Raw genomic sequence first — 18998 nt, forward strand, 5'->3', positions numbered from 1 at the left:
TGTTGATACCAGTGATTTTAGCAAATGTAATTGATCCCCTTGTGCAGCAATATAGAGTAAGGTGTACTAATTTGTGGGTAAAAAGGAAGCAGCGTTGTTCGTATTGGACTCTCTATCTACTGCAGTTCAATATAACGCAAACACAGCTTTACATGGGCACCTGATTACATTACACAAGGTCGGATTCATTTTATTTTAAACGTGGGCTGTTAGTGATTTGCCTAGAATCAAAGGATATTGAGGCAGTGCTGGGATCTGATCCTGGTTCCGCAGATCCATAGTCAGCAGTTTTGGCCATTATACTGCATCCATATTTTTATTTTTATTTGTAAAAGTCCTGCACAGGTAGTGTGGTTCTGCATGATCACATACGTTGAGCGCATTCTCTGTTGAAATGGCTTTGTGAAGTAAAACAAAAAAAATAGCAGCAATGAATACTGTAAGGCTCACCCGATTTCTTGCTTTGGATTACCTGCAAGGGTGCGTTTTAAAACTGTACTTGGGATCTCTGTTCAGCACATTTGCATTGTTTTATAAATCGGGCTCATAATTTTAAATATTATTTCTAGACCAGAGGTTTTGTGAGCCACCAAAAATCAGCACGCAACCACTAGAAAGTCCTGGTCCATAGTTTAGGAAACGCTGCAGTAGATAGTGGGAGAGAGTTTTTGTACAACATTCACTTGCTCCCTCCTGATTCTGAGAGTTCTCCAGAAGTTGAAGCATTAACTGATATTTATTGATGCCTACAGGTCTGCTCTTGCAGGAACCACTGGCCAGGCCTGTTTGAATTCTGGTACTCTGCTCTGCTTAACTTTATTTAGAGAGACATTCTTTCCATGGATGAAGGGAGAATCCCACAGCTTCAGCTAACATTAGTCAGTTTGAGATGATTCTCCAGCACCTGGGTTTGACCTCGAAGAAACTGGGTGTTCTCACAACAGCCAAATACTCCTCCACTAGAGTCCAATATGGAAAGTAAATTGCAGTGATTGTGTCAGGCTTCAGTAAAGAAAATCATCCTGCTGACAGGCTTACTGTACGATGCTGTGCCCTTTCTGTGTCATTTGGCTAAGGACACCTTTAAGAGCTACTTAATGGCTATATGGGCCTATAAAGACAGTCCTGAAAGCGTTTGCCAACTGCTAACCTGGCCATCAAGTGACACATCACTTGTTTGATGCACTTGTGTCCTCTAGCATAACCTCCCCCTGACCCATTGGAACTTTAATCTGCTTCTTGCCAGACTTGTACACAAGCCTTCCCATCTGATGGCATCATGTGGCTTACGTTTTTGTCGGAGATGCCTTTCTTAGCAATAAAATTGGACAGGAGTATCGGAAAGCTTCAAACCCTTCATGTATTATGATGCAAGTAGACATTAGGGTTGGACGAAAAATTCTGCACCGCTGGTGGAGTTCAGAGTTTTTCCCACTCCACGTTCTGGCAAACATCTGCTAACAGCTGCCTGGCAGAGTTTATTATTGATGTATTTTCTTTTTTCTTTTTTCCACGCACATGGCCCATCAGTATTAAGTTAGCGAGTGGGAATTTGCGTCCCCTACCGTGCCTTTTGGGTACTAGAATGCTTCCCTGCAAGATTTTTCAATGCAGGTGGTTGTGGCAGGTCCTGACGTCTGCTTTAAGACAGCTGTAACTCGATTAGAAAATCAGAAAGTAGCAGTACCCTCTGGCGTGCCATGTGGTGCCGTTTGCAGTGATTTTACTTTCAAAAGAATCTTCTGGCGCTAAAAATCAACACAAGCAGTGCAACATGCTCAACTCTGCCCACTTGCAGAACTCACTGGAATCTCACTGAGTTTTTATGGAACTCTGCAAGTTCCGCCCAGTCCTCATAGGCATGAGATGATTCTCAGGATTTACCCTTCTTTCCAAAAGTACTGTGTCAGAGTTTCAACTGGCCAAGGAGATCATTGTACTTTTATCTGAGCTGAACCAGTACTGTGCATTAGTCGGACCAAATGTTTGTGACCTTTGGGGCAGCAATGCCACTTCAGCAGCTTTGCTAGAATAGCATAGTGCATCATGAGTTGCTTCACTCTGCATGGTTGCTTTTTCACTCTTATATGCTTGTAGTTTAATGATCGCTTTCTTTGTCCATCTTGTGTTTGTTCCTGCCCTTCTGCTTATCCCTCCCCTGTAGCAAAGACACTACCATCTTTTGATACAATGCCTAATATTCTTTCACTGCTCACTGTGACACATTCATCATTTTATGAAGGTACATCTGTTTTCTAGCCCTCTTCCCTCATGTAACTACCCTAATCACACACCCAACGTCTCCTCGCACTAGCGCCTTGTTCCTCCCTCCCTCATTCTTCCCTTGCTTATTTATTTTTTGGGCCCAGGCTCAAGCACTGTTGATCCCTTGCGCCCTCCTCCCCCATCTTGAATTGGTGGGGGGGAAAAAGCATGCCTCTGTTGATGGCTGTGGAGACGCACACCTATGAGATGACTTGGGCCCCCATGACCTTGCCTTTTGTGTGCATTCGTTTTTTTTTGTTGTGTTTTTTTTGTTTTTTTAAATTGATGTTTTAACGGTATCTGCAACAGCTAGCTGCATTGGCAAACCAATAATAGGTTAATTAATAGTCCAAAATTGGGATCTGTTGGCTCTGTCAATTCATATTATCCCAAGAAGTCAGCCAGATGATGTTTTTTGCAAGTCTCTTATGAATATCCACGTTTTTGTTAAAAAGGGAGCATGATTATTTTGACGAGTGAAGACTTAATAAAAATGTTTGTGCTGCATTTGCCACTGTGGGTATTCGCTCGTTGAAACGTTTTTTTGTTTTTGTTTTTTTTCAAAAGCAAGTAAATTATAAAGATTTGTTTAAGCTGGTATTTAATGGTAAATAATTGAAGAAAAGTCAGAAGGTAGAAATAAGCCCAACTGCTTTTTATTAATATTTGGTCATCTGTTGGCACACTGGGTGTACACAATAGTTTACTGTTCTCCCAGTATTTTTCACAATTAAGTATGTTGTCGGATGAGCCTCGGCCATCATTCCATTTTCGTATTCTTCATGCTTCATTTTTATATCACACTCATGTAGTTTTTATTTATATCTTGCAGGGGTTCTACAAAGGAGGGAAGTTTGTTTTCAGTTTTAAGGTGAGATCCATGGCGGTTTCCTTGTTAGCAGCAAATTGATGCTATTTAGAGGTATTGTGGTGCATACCACCTGATTAACTTGGGCTGCTTGAAAGGATAAGACATAAGCAGTGATATTTCCTTACACATGCAAATTGGATATATTCACTGTCTTGGCTAATGTCCCACAAAATGGAACCTTTTCTAGCATGCTCAATATTCAATCCCATACAGACCAGCGATGATCAGTTCAGGAATTTCTTCCTCGCCACATTTTTTTTCCTTCCCACCAGTAACTGTTTCATACAAACAATTTTGTCATAAGCTGTACTATAGTGTCATGGTTGATTGCTCTTCTCATGCCTGTGCTGTGCAATGTTCCACTTAACGTTGTCCAATTTAAAGTTATATTCTAATAATTCTGTTGCGTTAAACAGACACTTGATCTAGAATTGACTTTTAAAAATGTTATCGTTTTCATTTTCTTGTCCTCAATCACATCAACTGTAGGAATAAACAAACCATCTCCGTTGTCTTTACTACTACTACCAATGATAAAGTGCAGAAAAGGAAAGTAAAAGCTGAATTTTCTTCTTTCAGTGTTTCAGAAACCTTGAAACATGGACTAACTTGTATCTATAGCAAGTTTTCACTACAAATTTTAAATACAAAGTTAATAAACTGCAAATCGGTTCATCTGCCCATGTCGTCAAGTTATAATGCACCACAGGCTTTTCTGCAGTGTGCACTCATAACATGCAGACTATTTTTTCCCTTAGACCTCTGTGTGAGTTACGTACATTAATGTTCCCCTTGTACAGAGCCCAGATTTTTTTTGATTTTTTTTTTATCTTTGTCCCTTATAAACTGTCTAAATTCATATGTCCATTCTTTGCTTTCAGGTAGGACAGGGCTATCCTCACGACCCTCCAAAGGTGAAGTGTGAAACGATGGTGTACCACCCAAATATAGACCTAGAAGGAAACGTCTGCCTGAACATTCTCAGGTCTGGGAAATATTGGAAAGTGCTGGGTAACGGGATATTGGAAACATGATTTTTTTTTTTTTATGTTTTTTTTTTTTTTTTTTTTAAACCAGGTGCCATGACTCCTTTTTAACTTTTATTAGGACACCTTAATATTTGTTAGTTTGGACTTGAAGAAAAATAAGTCCAAACTATCAAGAATACCAGCATAGAGAAAAATAAAGAAATTAACCATGTTGGCAGTGTTGCACCTCATTGTGCTGAGGGTTATCTGTTAGATACTGAGTTTTTTTGTTGTTGCTGGTATCAGACAAAGCCACCATGGAAGTTTGTAGAGTGTGATCCTACCTTGAGGCCGCCTGTTTGTCATTAGCAGCATTACATTTTATGCAGTAGATGTAGGAGTGTGATCTGTGGGATTATGAGTATGTCAAAGTAGAAAGAGGTAGGTCTGAGAGGTAATTTGCATATATAATGCACAGTGTGAGAATGCACGACTGATATGATTTAGAAGCTAGTATTGGATGGCTGAGTGTTGATCTGTGTGTATCACGTTGCCAGAACCTGTGTAGAACCCAATATTATCCATTTTATGAGGCTCTTCAGTGGCATCCCTCCAATGTAATTTTTCCTTCTCCTGTTATTAATGTTTCCTCTTTTTGGATGTTTAGAAAAAAACATTTTACTTTTCTATTGATATGCTTTACTAGTTCATCTGAAAGGCACTATTGCCGTTTGAGAGCAAGTGTAGCCATTTCGCTTTAGTAGAAATCTTTATGGCTGGCTCGTGCATAATGGTTAATTGTAGAACAAGCAAGACATCATGCAATGGATGAAATAAGGCTTATGTTTATAGTTGCATTTCATCATCACATCAGGGAAGCAGAGTAGGTGTCACTTCCTTTTAAACTTGGTAATTACCAAATTCAGTAGGAAGAAGTATTCGTGTTGGGCTTTAAACAATCCTTGGCTGTTTGATTATGCCATGGGCCCATGTAGTGTATCACTACTGTCACAGCTTTCATATCAGGGGTGTGGAATTTATTAAAATATCTACTTGTCCACGGGACAGGTTGCTTCTCAAATCTACTTGTCCTGTAAAAAGATCTACTTGTCCCTTTGGTGCCATGTAGTGTGGCGCCAAATTATAGCAGCAATCTCATTATGTAAGAGCTCTGATAATAGCCTCTCTGATTATGCCAGGGCTACTACCATAGTAGGGCTTGAATACTAGCAGTTTCAATCCCTACTGTAGCAATTTCCTTATTTTTCCACCTTTCTGCAGATCTGCATACTGGGGCTGGAGGAAGCAGTAAGCAATAGTTCCAGGGCTGGAATGCCTTTGAGTCTGCAAACCTACTAACCAGCATGTTTTAAAGATTTTCACCAGCTTCTCTCTAATATTTTCCCATAATAAGAAAGGTTGGACATTTACTCCTGACAATGGCAGAATTAGAACTTCTTCCAGGGTTGGGAAGAAAGTGGCTGGAGGGAAAATGAACTTGCAAATGCTCAATAGATTTTCACATGAGCAAATCTACACATGCGTATTTACCCATGCTAAAATACAGTTCACAAATATTTTATAGGGGTACGACATATACCATGGGTGCACTTTTGTGACTTTCTTTAAGAATTTGGGGCCACATGTAGGTAGGTTCAGATTTGTGACCCGCAAATTGCGAGTCGCAAATCCGAATGTAGGATGGTGTCCCTGACACCATCTGTGATTCGCAAGGGCTTCGCAAATGTTCACCTCATGAATAATCATGAGGTGGGTCGCAATTTGCGACCCCCTTGCGAATGGCGGCCTCACAGGGATGGTGGCCTGCTGGAGACAGCAGACCACCATGTCTGTGACTGCTTTTCAATAAAGCAGTTTTTTTTTTTTTTTTTTTTTTTTGTAATGCAGCCCGTTTTCCTTAAAGGAAAACGAGATGCATTACAAAAAACGAAAAATGAAACGTTTTCGTTTCATTTTTTCAGAGCAGGCAGTGGTCCTGCGGACCACTGCCTGCTCTGAAAAAATGTTTACAGTGACATTCACAATGGGGAAGGGGTCCCAGAGGGACCCCTTCCCTTTTGTGAAAGTGTTAGCACCCATTTGAAATGGGTGCAAACTGAGATTGGTTTGCGCCCGCATTCGCAAAACAATCCTACATTGCACTGCGAGTCGCAATTAGGAAGGGAACACCCCTTCCTAATTGCGAGTCACAAACCCGTTTTGCGATTCGGTAACCAGGTTACCGAATCGCAAAACTGGGTATGTGCATCGCAATGTGCTTTTTGCACGTCGCAAACAGCGAAAGTCGCTGTTTGCGACATGCAAAAAGCTACCTACATGTAGGTCTCGGTCCCTAATTAGGTCTGGTGTTAACAAAGACATTTTGTTTTTATTAAACTTTTATTTCTCTCTCTTTCGGCTGGCTTTACTGTGAGTGATCGCATTCTTCTCTTCCACAAGGAGCATATTGGCACACAAAGTAGTTTTGTTCAGTGTCAGGAACTACAGTGGCAATCAGTGACGTAATGAAACTGGAGGGTGCCCCTTTGCAAAGAACATGGAGGAGCCCCCTCTCCAGACTCACTCAGGGCAGGTGCTGTGCTGAAGGGGCCCCCTGGAGGGCGGCTGCGGGGCCTTTGTTATGCCACTGGTGGCAACATGTGCTTTTAGAGTTCAAAAACGTTTTGGGGGGTTTTTGCCAGTGTTTGTTACAATGTTGAGGACCTGGTAGCTCCCACAACAATAAAGTGTTAGAAAAGCCATGTCAAAACAAGACACGCATTGATGAAACTAAAAGACTTATAAAAATATGTCAGATCAGTTGGCTTTGTCAGTGTTTGTTTATTTTCATGCTTCCCATAATCGTGTTGAAAATGGTTACACTGATTTTCCATTAGAAATATTTTTGGGAAATACTAGCATGCATCAAAACATTTTACTAAATGACACTTCATTTGCATATAATCAGAGAGCATTCTGGGAGCATTATACTTAGCCTCATAGCCTAAACTTTTCAAACATGTGTATACACGTTTTTTTTTTTTGTACTGGAACCAACGTCAGTAGTGAAGTGTGACATTAAAACATTTATTTACAGCACTCACCCTAATAATGAAGGTTTTCAAATAATGAACCATAAATACAAGTTTGAACAGCATTATCTCTTGGAAACACATTACCTCAACTGCAGAGAGTTCCACTCTCTGTAAACAAACAGCCAAAGGGTTTGTGCTGCAGAGGGTTGGGTCTACTTGTCCCAAGGACAAAGTAAACATAAAATCTTGTTGCCCTTGACCCCAAACAAGATGTCCCGGGCGTCGGGCGATAGGAATTCCACATCCCTGCATATATAGGCAGATTGTTGCTGATTTATCTTCACTGACCCATTTTAGAGGTTCCACTGGATGGCACACACTACATTCTGCAGTGTAGTTTCAGGAGTGACATCCATTATTGTGCACATTTCCATTTGCACAGGCAATGAGGAAATACAAAACAAGTGTATCTGCAAAACAGTAGGAATATAATAAGTCCCCCTGTGTGCACATATTACGAAAGGGTGTGCATACTGCAGTAAAGAAAAAAAACTTTGAGACTTCCTGCCATCTATTTTGTTTGGATAGCAGTTGTTGCTGTGCATAATGGGAAAATACTGTGTTAAGCTCTAGTGCCGTTTTGGGAAACGTTGCTCTCTTCCAGATCAGTGAGCAACTGTAACCTCCCACTTCGATACCACCTTTTAGGCTTATATATGTCCCCCCACGTTCTGGCCATTCAGAGTAGAGTTTTGAACTACTAACATTCCGATTCAAATTCACCACTCACTGCCTGAGTGTTGTCTGTTGATGTTGAGGCACCCTATGTAACACAGAAGCACACCATCAATGTTCAACATCATTTTAGAGCTAGCAGTCTGCTCCCTTCACTTATCTACTAAAAAGTGCCACTACCCCACTCCTTCACCAACACCATTTCCCTGAGACAATTTTACACTTCGAGGTGACATTTCACCCGCTTCTCCAACATTATCCCCATTTAGGAGTTCCAATGAGTGATATTACTGCGTTTTTGGAGACACGACTAGGGAGCCACAGAACTAGGGCTAAAATAAAAATATATTTGATTTTAATGTCCCTCGGACTGGATAATCTGCATCTTCCCTCTGATGCCTATAGTCCCAGGCTTACAGAGTCCACAGTGGAAATGTTGCTTAATCCTTCACAGCAAAATTGTCAAATCTGTTTTATGAAGTCTAGCCTACCAGAGCATGGTCCCTTTGCTTCCCGTCATGGATCCTGAGGCTGATTTCATTATCGTATCTGTAGTAAGCCGCATCTGCAGTCTGGAATACTTTTTTATGAAAAGGGTCAGAAGATTGGTACTACATCTAATGTGAAATTTTACAGTGCAACAAGATTGATTTTTGCTGTATGTACTCATGTTGTGGATGATTTATCCTAAGACCCTTTATAAACCCCCAAGCTACTAAAACGAGACCTGGTTTATTGCTAGATCAGTGTAACCAGTGGTGTGCATTCTTTTTAACTATTGCTATTCTCGTACTCAATACTTCTGTGTGCCCTTCCTCATAGCTGAAGTTCACAAGTCTTAAGCCTGATTCCCAACAAAAAATATTGCTTTCACTGTCAGTTCCTTTTTTGAAAGGTAAGTGATTTGATGGTGAAGGCTGCTATTAACGACGGTGAGCCTGGGATAACAAAAGGAACATTTGAATTTTCACCATATATTGTTGAAAAGGAGTTTTCACTATGTTTTGCTTTTTTTGTGTGCTTCGCGCTACGGTAGCAAGAATTCCAGCCTCTTTCTTGTGGTGCTGCTGTTAACGACAATATCTTATTTTCCCCATTTGTTAAGTTTGGAGAAGGCACCATATCTGTTTCTCAAACGATTGTGTATAGAATCCCAACGAGGCTAATCCTATACCATTTCAAGCCTACATAATATGACCATTCTAAGGAGTTAAGGGCTCTATCTGCATCGGACATCGGATTTGCCTCTTGCTGCAGTTGAAGCACACCAAAATATGGTGTGGAGGTTGTGCAACCTTCCTTTACCCGAAATGAAATGAGCCTGGTCTGGCAAGACCAAGCGGTTGTTCCCTAGGGGGGTAGGTCTGCTTGCTATTATTATGGCCATAATCATCTTTTTTATGGAGGGATAGAAGACGGTGCAGTTGACACTGTAAACATTCTTTGGCAGGTTCCTGGCGTTTTCGTGTTAGTAGGAGTACTTAATTGACCAACATCTTTTCATTGACGCCAGGCACGTGTGAGGGCGATCACATCTTTGAACTCCTAGTAGAATCATCCCTATAGCAAATCCATCCATGGCCATTTTCACTTCAGTATCGCTTATGATGTCAGATAGAAACAGTCTCTGGCTGTAAAAGCCATGGTGCATGTAGATGGAGAGAACATGGCAACTCACAAATTACTCCTATTTTCAGAAATGTTGTTAGTAATAAAATGCCGTTGTGGAACTCTCGACAGATGGGTAACGTGTGATAACATATTGCGTACTTTAACCAGGTGCACTAACTCTGTAGGATTGTCAGCCCCTCCCCCCTTTTTGCTGTCAGTATGTAGAGGTCTGGCATGGTCTTTCCATATATGTGCCATCCCTCATATATAGGACCTTAATTTTTAACTAACTTCTACTCGGAAAATTTGTCATGTATAAATTACTGTGTATGTTTTCCTTTTCACTAGTTTCTCCATTTAAAACAGGTTTGCAGCTATTCCGAAAACTATATGTACCTGAGTAGAGGCTTTAATATGTGATTTCTAGATGGCCCAAATAAGCCTTTTTGTGCCTGAGAGCACTAGTTAGGGGCTCCGTCCCTGTTGTAATCTCCTCTCAGGGCTTTTAACTACACCCATATCATGTCTGTCACTTTCATTGGTTCTTGGGCTTGTCTTTTAAAATCCGCTTGCTTTCATTAGTGAAAGGCATGCATACGTGATGCCTTTTCTGGTGTTTAGCCCTCCTCAAGTGTATCGGCCAACTACTGAAAACATACAAGGCTGCATGTTTTCAGCCTGGTTTCTGCACTACTTCATCTTTTTATTTTGAACGCGGCGCAATTGTACTGCATTTTACATAGTGCGATTGCGCTGAGTATTTTTGGCTTTCAATTTCAGGGCTATTTCACTGGGGTTTACATAGCGTGATGACGTTTTTGTTTTCTTTTCTTTTCAATTTATGGTGACAAGAAAAGCCCGGTTAGGATTTTACAATGCTACTAACTCGAGCAAATGTGAAACCAGTTGCATTGCAAATGCCTGTTTTTCAAACTGCCAATTCTTGCTAATGCTTTGTTGTTCACCACTATGCCGCCTGATTCATAGCCCAATTATATTAATAATGAAGTGGTTTTCCTTCTGGTACTTGAAAGTCTCAAGAATTTACACTTGCCTTGTTTACACCCTTTGTAAATTGTACAATATCATCCAGCCCCCTCCCCTCCTAGACAGCTGAGGAAAATTCTGTGTTCATACGTATTGGAAGGAAAGGCTTGAGATGTATTGGAAGGAGAGTTTAAGGTGCCCACAGTAGATGTGCCGAGCCAGAGGTCCAAAGTAAATCTGACAGAAAAAGGTGTGATACAAAGACATATACTGGATCAATCAAAGTGAACGTGGGTAATGTGATAAGATAGGTTTTCCATAGACCCCAAAAAAGATTTTATTTGTAGGGTCTAAATTTGTGTGTGACATTATGGCTTTCATCCTCTATCTAAAGTGCTAGGTGTGTGGAAAATGGTAAGAGACCGCAGTATGGATGAAAACACCTTGTAACATACAGATGGAACTACAGAGCACAAAGTTAAGGGGATGGAGACACAAATTACAGTAGCTAGTAGCATTACTGAATAGGCTATGATGGATGAACTTTGCCAATTTAGAGTATTTCTGTGTTTTCCTGTTACTAAGTATGAATGGGTACATTGGAGTGGGAATATTTATTAAGTTTGTAATGCATGCATGCAGGTGGATTCTGAGGGTATTGAGTGTGTCACTTGGAGGAGCGTAGCCCTTGTGTGTATGCTTTTACTCACGTTTTTGCTTTGACATGTATAAATGCTGGCCTTTTCACCAGCATCTGGTATCTAACTTAGATTGGTATTGACTATTAAAATGGGAATGCTCACATTACGATCTTAAGTAGCTATTCATCTGGGATTTGAGGAGTCCACCTCTGTTACCTTTCACAAACAGATTGCCTAATGGTGAAGAAGGTAACTTTTCATAAGTGTTGCTGTGAAAACTCTAGCAGCATAGGAATGGCGCTCTCCTTTGTCTTCTAACCGTTCTTCTTCTTGTTTTGCTCCACAGAGAGGACTGGAAGCCTGTTCTAACGATAAACTCTATTATTTATGGTCTGCAGTATCTGTTCTTGGTGAGTAATGTTTCCTGGGTCACTGTTCCCTTCGTTACGAAGGTACCAGGATCTCTGGAGAGGTCTGTCATTCTAAGACGCAGACATGCGGGGCTCGTCACCAATGTTAAGTCTTCTGGTAACACTACAGAGTTAGAAGTGGGTCAGAGGTATGGCTGGGTCAATAATGGAAAGGGCAGATGGAACATTCTGTGCGCCCTCATGTGTGTTTCACCAACCCTAAAGCAGATAAGTCTAATTTGCACTCACTGAGCATGTTCTGTCATGCTCTTTCCTCTCACGCCTTCTTTTATATTGCAATAGTGTTATCTGGCATTAGATCCTAGTTTACTTGTATTGGTATGCATATATACCTTTCCCATACCTGTAAGAAATGTTAATAACATTTGTCGAACGCTTTTGGGGGGGGGGGGAATATTTTTAGCCCTTCTATTACTCTAGGACCAACTGTTTTTTATCAGTTTTATAGAGGGTAGTGTACGTCTTGTTTTTCTTCAGTCTTTGTTTTTGGGTCTGAGTATGCAAAGAATGACTTGTAGTCTCACTCCCCGAAATCCATAACGCATTAGTACATAGCTACCACATATGGTTATTTATTTATTTTTTGCAATCTGGTTCGGAGCTGGTTCTACTGCTCTGTGCAAATTTGCTTCACAACCGTGGGTATTAGGATTTGAAAGATAGTCACTGAGCGGCGACCTTTCCTGGTCCCACATCTTGTTGATGACTCATTAAAAAAACCTGCAACTGAATGCTAAGTTCATATTAGAATGACCCAAATTTTGATGAGGAACAATATCATGAAGACATTCCAACAAAGAAAGCTCTACCTCACTCCTCAACATACGGTTCAAAGACTCATCTTTGGTACTTGGCCACACATCTAGATTATGAGAAGGAAAATACAACGCAGAAGCACAGCTTCAAAAAGTAGATTGCTTTCCGAAGAAGCATAGTCTCCAAACACAGACAGACACCCAAACCCCACCCCATGAGCCTGAGAGTCAACTTGGAATGAGATGCCTCCTAAAGTTAATATCTAAATTAAGAAGATAGGGCCTGAAAATGACCCTCCTGCTTCGAACATCAACCTTAAATGGAAGCCATGCACCCCACACAGATCTACCTCAAAATCAAGATGAGTATTGGATTGCTATTTAAAAGATCAGTAAAGGGCAGATTCCTCTTTTTCAAGATAAATCGGAGGAGAAAGAGGAATCGAAAGATTCGGGCCAAAACACACTTTTGATTGATTGTGATGCAAGACCGATTACAGCCATGGGGTGAACATCAAGAGAGGCCAGCACACCACCGCTTAGACAGCATGTACCACAGAAGCCTAGCAATAGGAATATTAGCCTCCAAGAGGCAGATACACCTGAATTGAGGGCATACAACATACGTAAAGGACATTTAAAAGTCACTTACACCTTATTCTCTATCTTTACTTCATTATCGCGATTAAAAGGAGGAATAGCACATGAGGAATACTGTCCACTCAGGATATGGGATAGTCAGACAGTGAAGAGCAGTTGGAACTCTCATCATATTGCTCTTTCATTTAAAGACCAGCATGCATAAATGTTGTGGTGATGGTTGTAAAAGAGGATGATTGCCTTCTTCAAATTGTCTCATAAAGGGCTACACAGTACTGTTGTGCGCCAAAAGGTTTTGACAATTGCATCTAGGAACTTTAAAAATCCAGTCCTTTCCAGATCTGTAACCCCAATCGTTGGGAAAATTATAAAGCACCCCATCTACATAAAGGGCATATGCTTCCAGACTCTATAGTGGTACACATTGGACACAAAAGACCCTTTAGTAAAGGATTGGGGGTGCACCACGTCCTTTTAGAGAGTAAAATGATTGAAGCAGAAGGCTAAAAAGCAGTTGTGGGGTGTAGCAATGACCTGGAGGATTGCTAATCCCTAAGCACTCCTAAGCAAATACAAAAGGCATCAGGAGGAAAACATCCAGGATCTGGTGTAATATTTACAGGACATCTGTAGACAAATGCTGCATTAAAAAATGCATGAACATTTTTAATGCAGGCGCTTCCTGTGCCTTACATGTTGCACAATTATTCTGCAGGCACATTAAAGCCAACATAATACTGTACATGAATGTCTGGTTCAGAATCCCTGCCATTAAGCCTGAAGGTTAGCAACATTCTTTGGAGAAAAAAAAATTAAGACTCAACACAAATCATTAACTCTGTCACATGCCATAACAATGATGGCAAAGCAGACGACCCTCTGCCACCGAGTTGTGAGGCATTCAGTCAAGATCAAGAGTAAAGCAGCATTTTACCCAGCAATGAAGGCAAATCACAACAGTTTGGGTCTTTTTAAGGCAAAAGGCAGATACAGTGTGCAGTTCACACATCTTCCACTATGCATTTCACCATATCAACATGTACTGCTACTATTAGAAGCTACTGCAGCAGTGCTATCCAAAGGGGTAATACGAGTTATCACTGTTCCAGCGCAGCAACGGTCTACTGGGTGTACTTATTGGCAAAAAAGGACTGCACACTAGCACCCAATACTGGATCACTTCCAAAGCACAAAAAGCATGCATGATTAAAATTCTACCTTCATTTCGTGTTTGGTGTAAATTCTTTCTGCTTTTTTGCTGTAGCAGAAAGCCATATTTCCTGTGGGAGCTAAAATGAGAAAACACTTTTTTTTTTTTTTTTTTTGCCATCGCCCCTCCCATACCTTTTTCCTCCCGCACGGGAGTGAGATGATTGTTACTTTGTGAAATTATTAATGTGGTCGTAACCTCTATCCCACAATGTAACAGAACACCACCTGGGTAAAACTGTTTTAAAATCATTTTTGGTACTCTCATTTTACCTTTCAGTCAATTCACAGTATTGGGAGTACATAGTTGTTTTGATTTATGGTAGCATAGGCTGCAAACGGAAAACATTTTATTACATGTAGTCTGCAGTGATAACATGGAGTATTTGAGCCATTGCTGTAGTTGTTGGGAATAGCTCCTGTTCTTGCAGAACATGTAAAGAAGTGGTGTATATTTGTAGACCTATTCTGTTACAAGAAACCAATGCCATCACCGTGTCCTGTTTCTACTTTATTTGTATGTTCTGTAAAGTTCTTCCTCTCTTGCCCAGTCAGGCCTCAGTCAGAAAAATAGACACACGCCTGCAGGTCTAGCTAATTGAATAATCTAAATGACATAACTGTAATGTGCTTGGCCCATAAAGTCGCCTAATATTAGACAAATATTTATATTTCACCAATTTGCGTCTTTCTCAGCAATCACACACAAGCACCTTCAAATGTGGGTTCAGCATAAATGCTGCACAAACAAATTTTTTTTTCTTCATTTTGATAGACTATGTATAATCAAAATCTAGCCAACATGTGGGGTATACATGACCCCTAACGTGAACTCTCACCTTTAATAAAAATATTAGTGAAGCATGATGTGGTAACACACTTTTATCTACAGACATACCTAACCCATTGAAATTGCCACAAACATCTTTACTCACATGCAGATTTACTGATAAATCAAACAATGCATGGTAGTCAGGATTCACAAATAGTTATCATTTGCACATCACCACCTAAGGTATTCTGTTTTGAACTATTTTGATGCTTTATTGGAACGTGTCAGTTTGGAGCATAAAGGAAAAAAGCGTTAGTAGCATGTGTGACTGTTGAAAAACATAATCCACATAATCCTTCCATCTAGTGTTGGGCTCCTACTACTGCAACTTTCTTTTTCTTTGAAGAAAACTTTCGAGTCACAAGGTGTTGGTGGTGACTCCTCTGAAAGCGAATACACATGGATACCGACTCTACTGTTACATTGTTTTGTTCTGCCACCTGTTTTGGACGTGTATCGAAGTTGCTCCTGGGTATCAAATTTGAACGCCCTAGTCTTTGACTCTCTTCCCTTCCTGTCACAGAAAATAGTTCTTTATGCCAGTTCTCCTTTGTGTTCTCTCATTTTCATCCACTGCTCTGAACATCGCTCTCACCTTTTGAGACCCTGCATCTTCCGTAGTGATGCCGGAGAATGAAGACCTGCACACAGCGATGGAAAGAATGCCCTCTGTGCCACTTAATATACACTTGGGGCAATCTGCACACTGTAACCTGTGCCGCTCTCTAGACACCTGCTGCGAGACCCGTTTTGTCTTCCATAGCAAAAAACCCTTTGGCAGTAGAGAGACAGGTGGTAGACCCATAGCAGAATGTTTTGATTGTAATTGGAGATGCCGGACATCTTCGGCGATGCAGACCCACTCGGCACAGAAAAGGTTTGAGTCCGAGTTTGTGTTTGAATTGGGGTTTTCAGTGAATGCTGCTAAGTTGCACCTCCAGCCGTTTCAGGTTCACCCCTTTTTAGGGTCAGTCTTCTATGCAGTCTCAGACAAAGCCTACCCAAGCGAGCAAAGGGTTGCGCCATTCCAGCAGTTAGAGACAATTGCTTAGCTACTCCATCTTCTCACAGTTTCAACAGTGATGCACCTCCTGGGTATGATGGTCCTGCACTTCTTGATTGTCAGTATTAGTGCAGCAAGTTTGGCATTGGGCGATCCACCACCAAGTACATCTAGCAGAGGACAAAGATTTTGCAAATCTGCTCAGCAGGAAGCAGTAACAAATCCACAGTTGGGAACACACACATTCTCCCTCCTACCCCCCCCCCCCCCCCCCCCCCCACCACCCCCTTACATTTGTCGGTGGGGGATCCCTGACATCACCCTTTTGCCTTTTGTGAAAACGCAAACTGCCCAAAATTGCCTCCGGGTTTCCATATCCCAAGTTCATAACCAGTGCTATATGGATGAACTGGTTGTGGATCTTTGCATACTATTCTCCTTCTTTCCCACTTCTGTATGTGGTGAGGAAGTTGCAACAAACATCCCTTACCTTATCCTGGTGGCTGAAATGCGTGCCAGGCAGCCATGCTTTTCGTCCCTTCTAGAAATGTCCGTTGCCCCACACAAGAAGCTCCACAACAGACTGGACCTTCTCTTACAGAACTCCAGCAGCTCAATCTAGCGATCTGGTTTCTGAGGTCCCAAAGTTTGGGTGGCTCAACTTAGAGTGATTGGATATATTAAAGGGAAGCCTGTAAGTCGATCACACGCCCTTGCTATGCTGCTAAGTATAAAAGTTTTTTTGTTGTTTTCATTACTGTACCCCAAACTGTTAATCTTCTTACACGGTACAAGACATCATTTGCTACCTTTAGGGCTAGGTTGTACCTCACTGTGGTAACACATAGCCGCTATAGCTGCATACATGGAGAACAGAGGACACTACTTATTCTTCAAGATCCCTGTTATTGAAGCCTTCAAGGAAGGCCTTAAGCATGGCATCCCACCTAGGGTGCCATCTGCACTGGCCTGGAACCTCAATAACATTGCCCTCACCAAAATTCTGTAACCTCCATTGGAACCACTGCATTTTTGTCCTTTGCAGATTCTCTCCTGGAAGGTCACATTTTTTGGTAGTCATAACATCTCGTCGGTGTAACAGTGAACTACAGGCCCTCGCATTTCAAGAGCCTTTCTTTCCCAGGTTCACAATGAGAAGGGTGTCCATAGAACTAACTCAACCCTCAAGTTCCTGCCTAAGTTGGTCTCCCCTTTACACCTTAATCAAAACAATTGAGCTGCTCATCTTGTTTCCTTAGGTAGCAGAGTGCACTTCACATACTTTGTCAGGCATGCACTCATGTATTTCCTAGATAACACAAGGTCCTTGCCTTTTCTCGCAGAGGTCATCCTGTGTCTAAGGCAGGTATATCCAGGTGGATTGTCAACTATATCCAGCTATGTTACCTTAAAGGCAAAATAACCCTATCTGCCTTCTGCTGTCCTCACTCCAGCCGCTTACTGGGTGCAGCAGCATCCTTTTTTGGGAACACATCCATAGCTGACATCTGTAAAGCTGCCAAGTGGTACACTATATACACCTTCACAAAGCATTATTGTGTGGAGATTCTGGGAAGGCAACAGGCTAGGTTAGGTCAAACTGTCTTAAGGACTTTGTTTCAGACTTCTGCACAATACACTGACTAGCTGACACTTGGGTGGCTTACTGCATTACAGTCTATGCAGAATAAAACTGGCAAAACTTAAAACTTTTAATTTAGAAAGGAACAAAATGAGGGGGTGCATTCTGCCATAGAAATTATGGTTAGTGCAATAGAAAGAAAAATTAGGACACGTTTTAAGTGTTCTCATATTTTCCTCTTTAAAGGAGTTTCTCAGGATTACAACCGGAGACTAAAAGGGGCCAAAATGTAGCCCAGCATAGCACAATGACCGAAGTGTGCAAAACACTTTTTAATTTTTTTTTTTTATATTATACAGTTTTATGTAGTGCACACTCGACCTGAAGGTATTGGAATGTTTACATGGGCATCAGTTACATTACAGGAGAACACATTCCTTTTGGACTCGGGGAGATTAAGTGATTTACCCAGAATCACAGGATGTCGAGCTGATGCTGAAACTCAAACCTGGTTCTCCAGTTGCAAAGTCTGCAGTACTGGCTGTAACAACACATTCTCTCCCCTATCTGGAACATATAATCAAGTAATCAACTGGATAAAAAAAAATCACGATAATAAATCATTTCAAAGTGCTTTGTCGTTATTTCAGAACTCGGAAAATAAGTCCTTTTTTTTTTTTTTTTTTTAGTTTTCTAGAGCACTAACCATCATTTTTATGGGACTAAGACCCTCTCGTTTTTATAATTTGTAAAGGAAATGCTTTAGGTATTACAGTTTTGATTACATTAAGATGACTCCAGGCAAGCCACACTATTGTAATAAATATAGAATGTTAGCAATCTAGTTGTTTATTAGAATACTGTGGGGAAGGAGATGTCAGAGGCCTGGACACAAATAATTGCCGGCAGGCAGGAGGTTGCTGATGCAACAAGTTGCCTGTGCTGGGCAGGCGGGAGGAGCAGTGGCAGCACAAGGGACCATGGACGGCAGGGGATAGGGAGGAAGGGGAAACAAACCAGCCATGCAGGACAGGCAAGAGAGGGTATGGCAGTACAACAGACAATTGAGGGCAGAAGGACGAGGCAGTGGCAGTACAACCATACATGCCAACGGACCTGATTCAGACAGGAGACTCCCGATTGTTTTTAAGCCCAAAAGGGCTTTGTTATCTCTCTGCTGTCTAAAACCTTCTCTTTTTCAATGTAAGTCAGTGGGGAAAATCAATTTCCCAGGTTTTTTTTCTTCCTCCAAATCTCCCTTTTACTCAGTTCCAAATGTTGGCAACTATGGTACATTGGATCACGGAGGGCATGAGGAATGGGCAGTGACATAGACTCGCCAGGAGAGAGATAGACTGGGGCACCAAACTGACCTTGCAGGGCAGGCAGGCAGGCATAGGTGGTTGCAGCAGCTCAATACACCACACAAGGCAAGCAGGACGGCAGTGAAGAACACGGACCATGGAAAGCAAT

The 18998-nt window shown here is 41.4% G+C and overlaps 1 protein-coding gene across 1 annotated transcript in view; it reads left to right on the forward strand.

Moving 5' to 3' along the window:
* The window catches only part of UBE2M (ubiquitin conjugating enzyme E2 M), a 73943-nt gene that overhangs the window by 42960 nt on the left and 11985 nt on the right, over positions 1-18998 (forward strand). Inside the window, exons 3-5 of the mRNA XM_069200494.1 lie at positions 3098-3136; positions 4018-4121; positions 11460-11523. Coding sequence (XP_069056595.1) covers positions 3098-3136; positions 4018-4121; positions 11460-11523 — 207 coding nt within the window. The remainder of the gene's footprint in view (positions 1-3097; positions 3137-4017; positions 4122-11459; positions 11524-18998) is intronic.

Source organism: Pleurodeles waltl, chromosome 7 (assembly GCF_031143425.1).
Source record: "Pleurodeles waltl isolate 20211129_DDA chromosome 7, aPleWal1.hap1.20221129, whole genome shotgun sequence".
Taxonomy (NCBI): Eukaryota; Metazoa; Chordata; class Amphibia; order Caudata; family Salamandridae; genus Pleurodeles; species Pleurodeles waltl.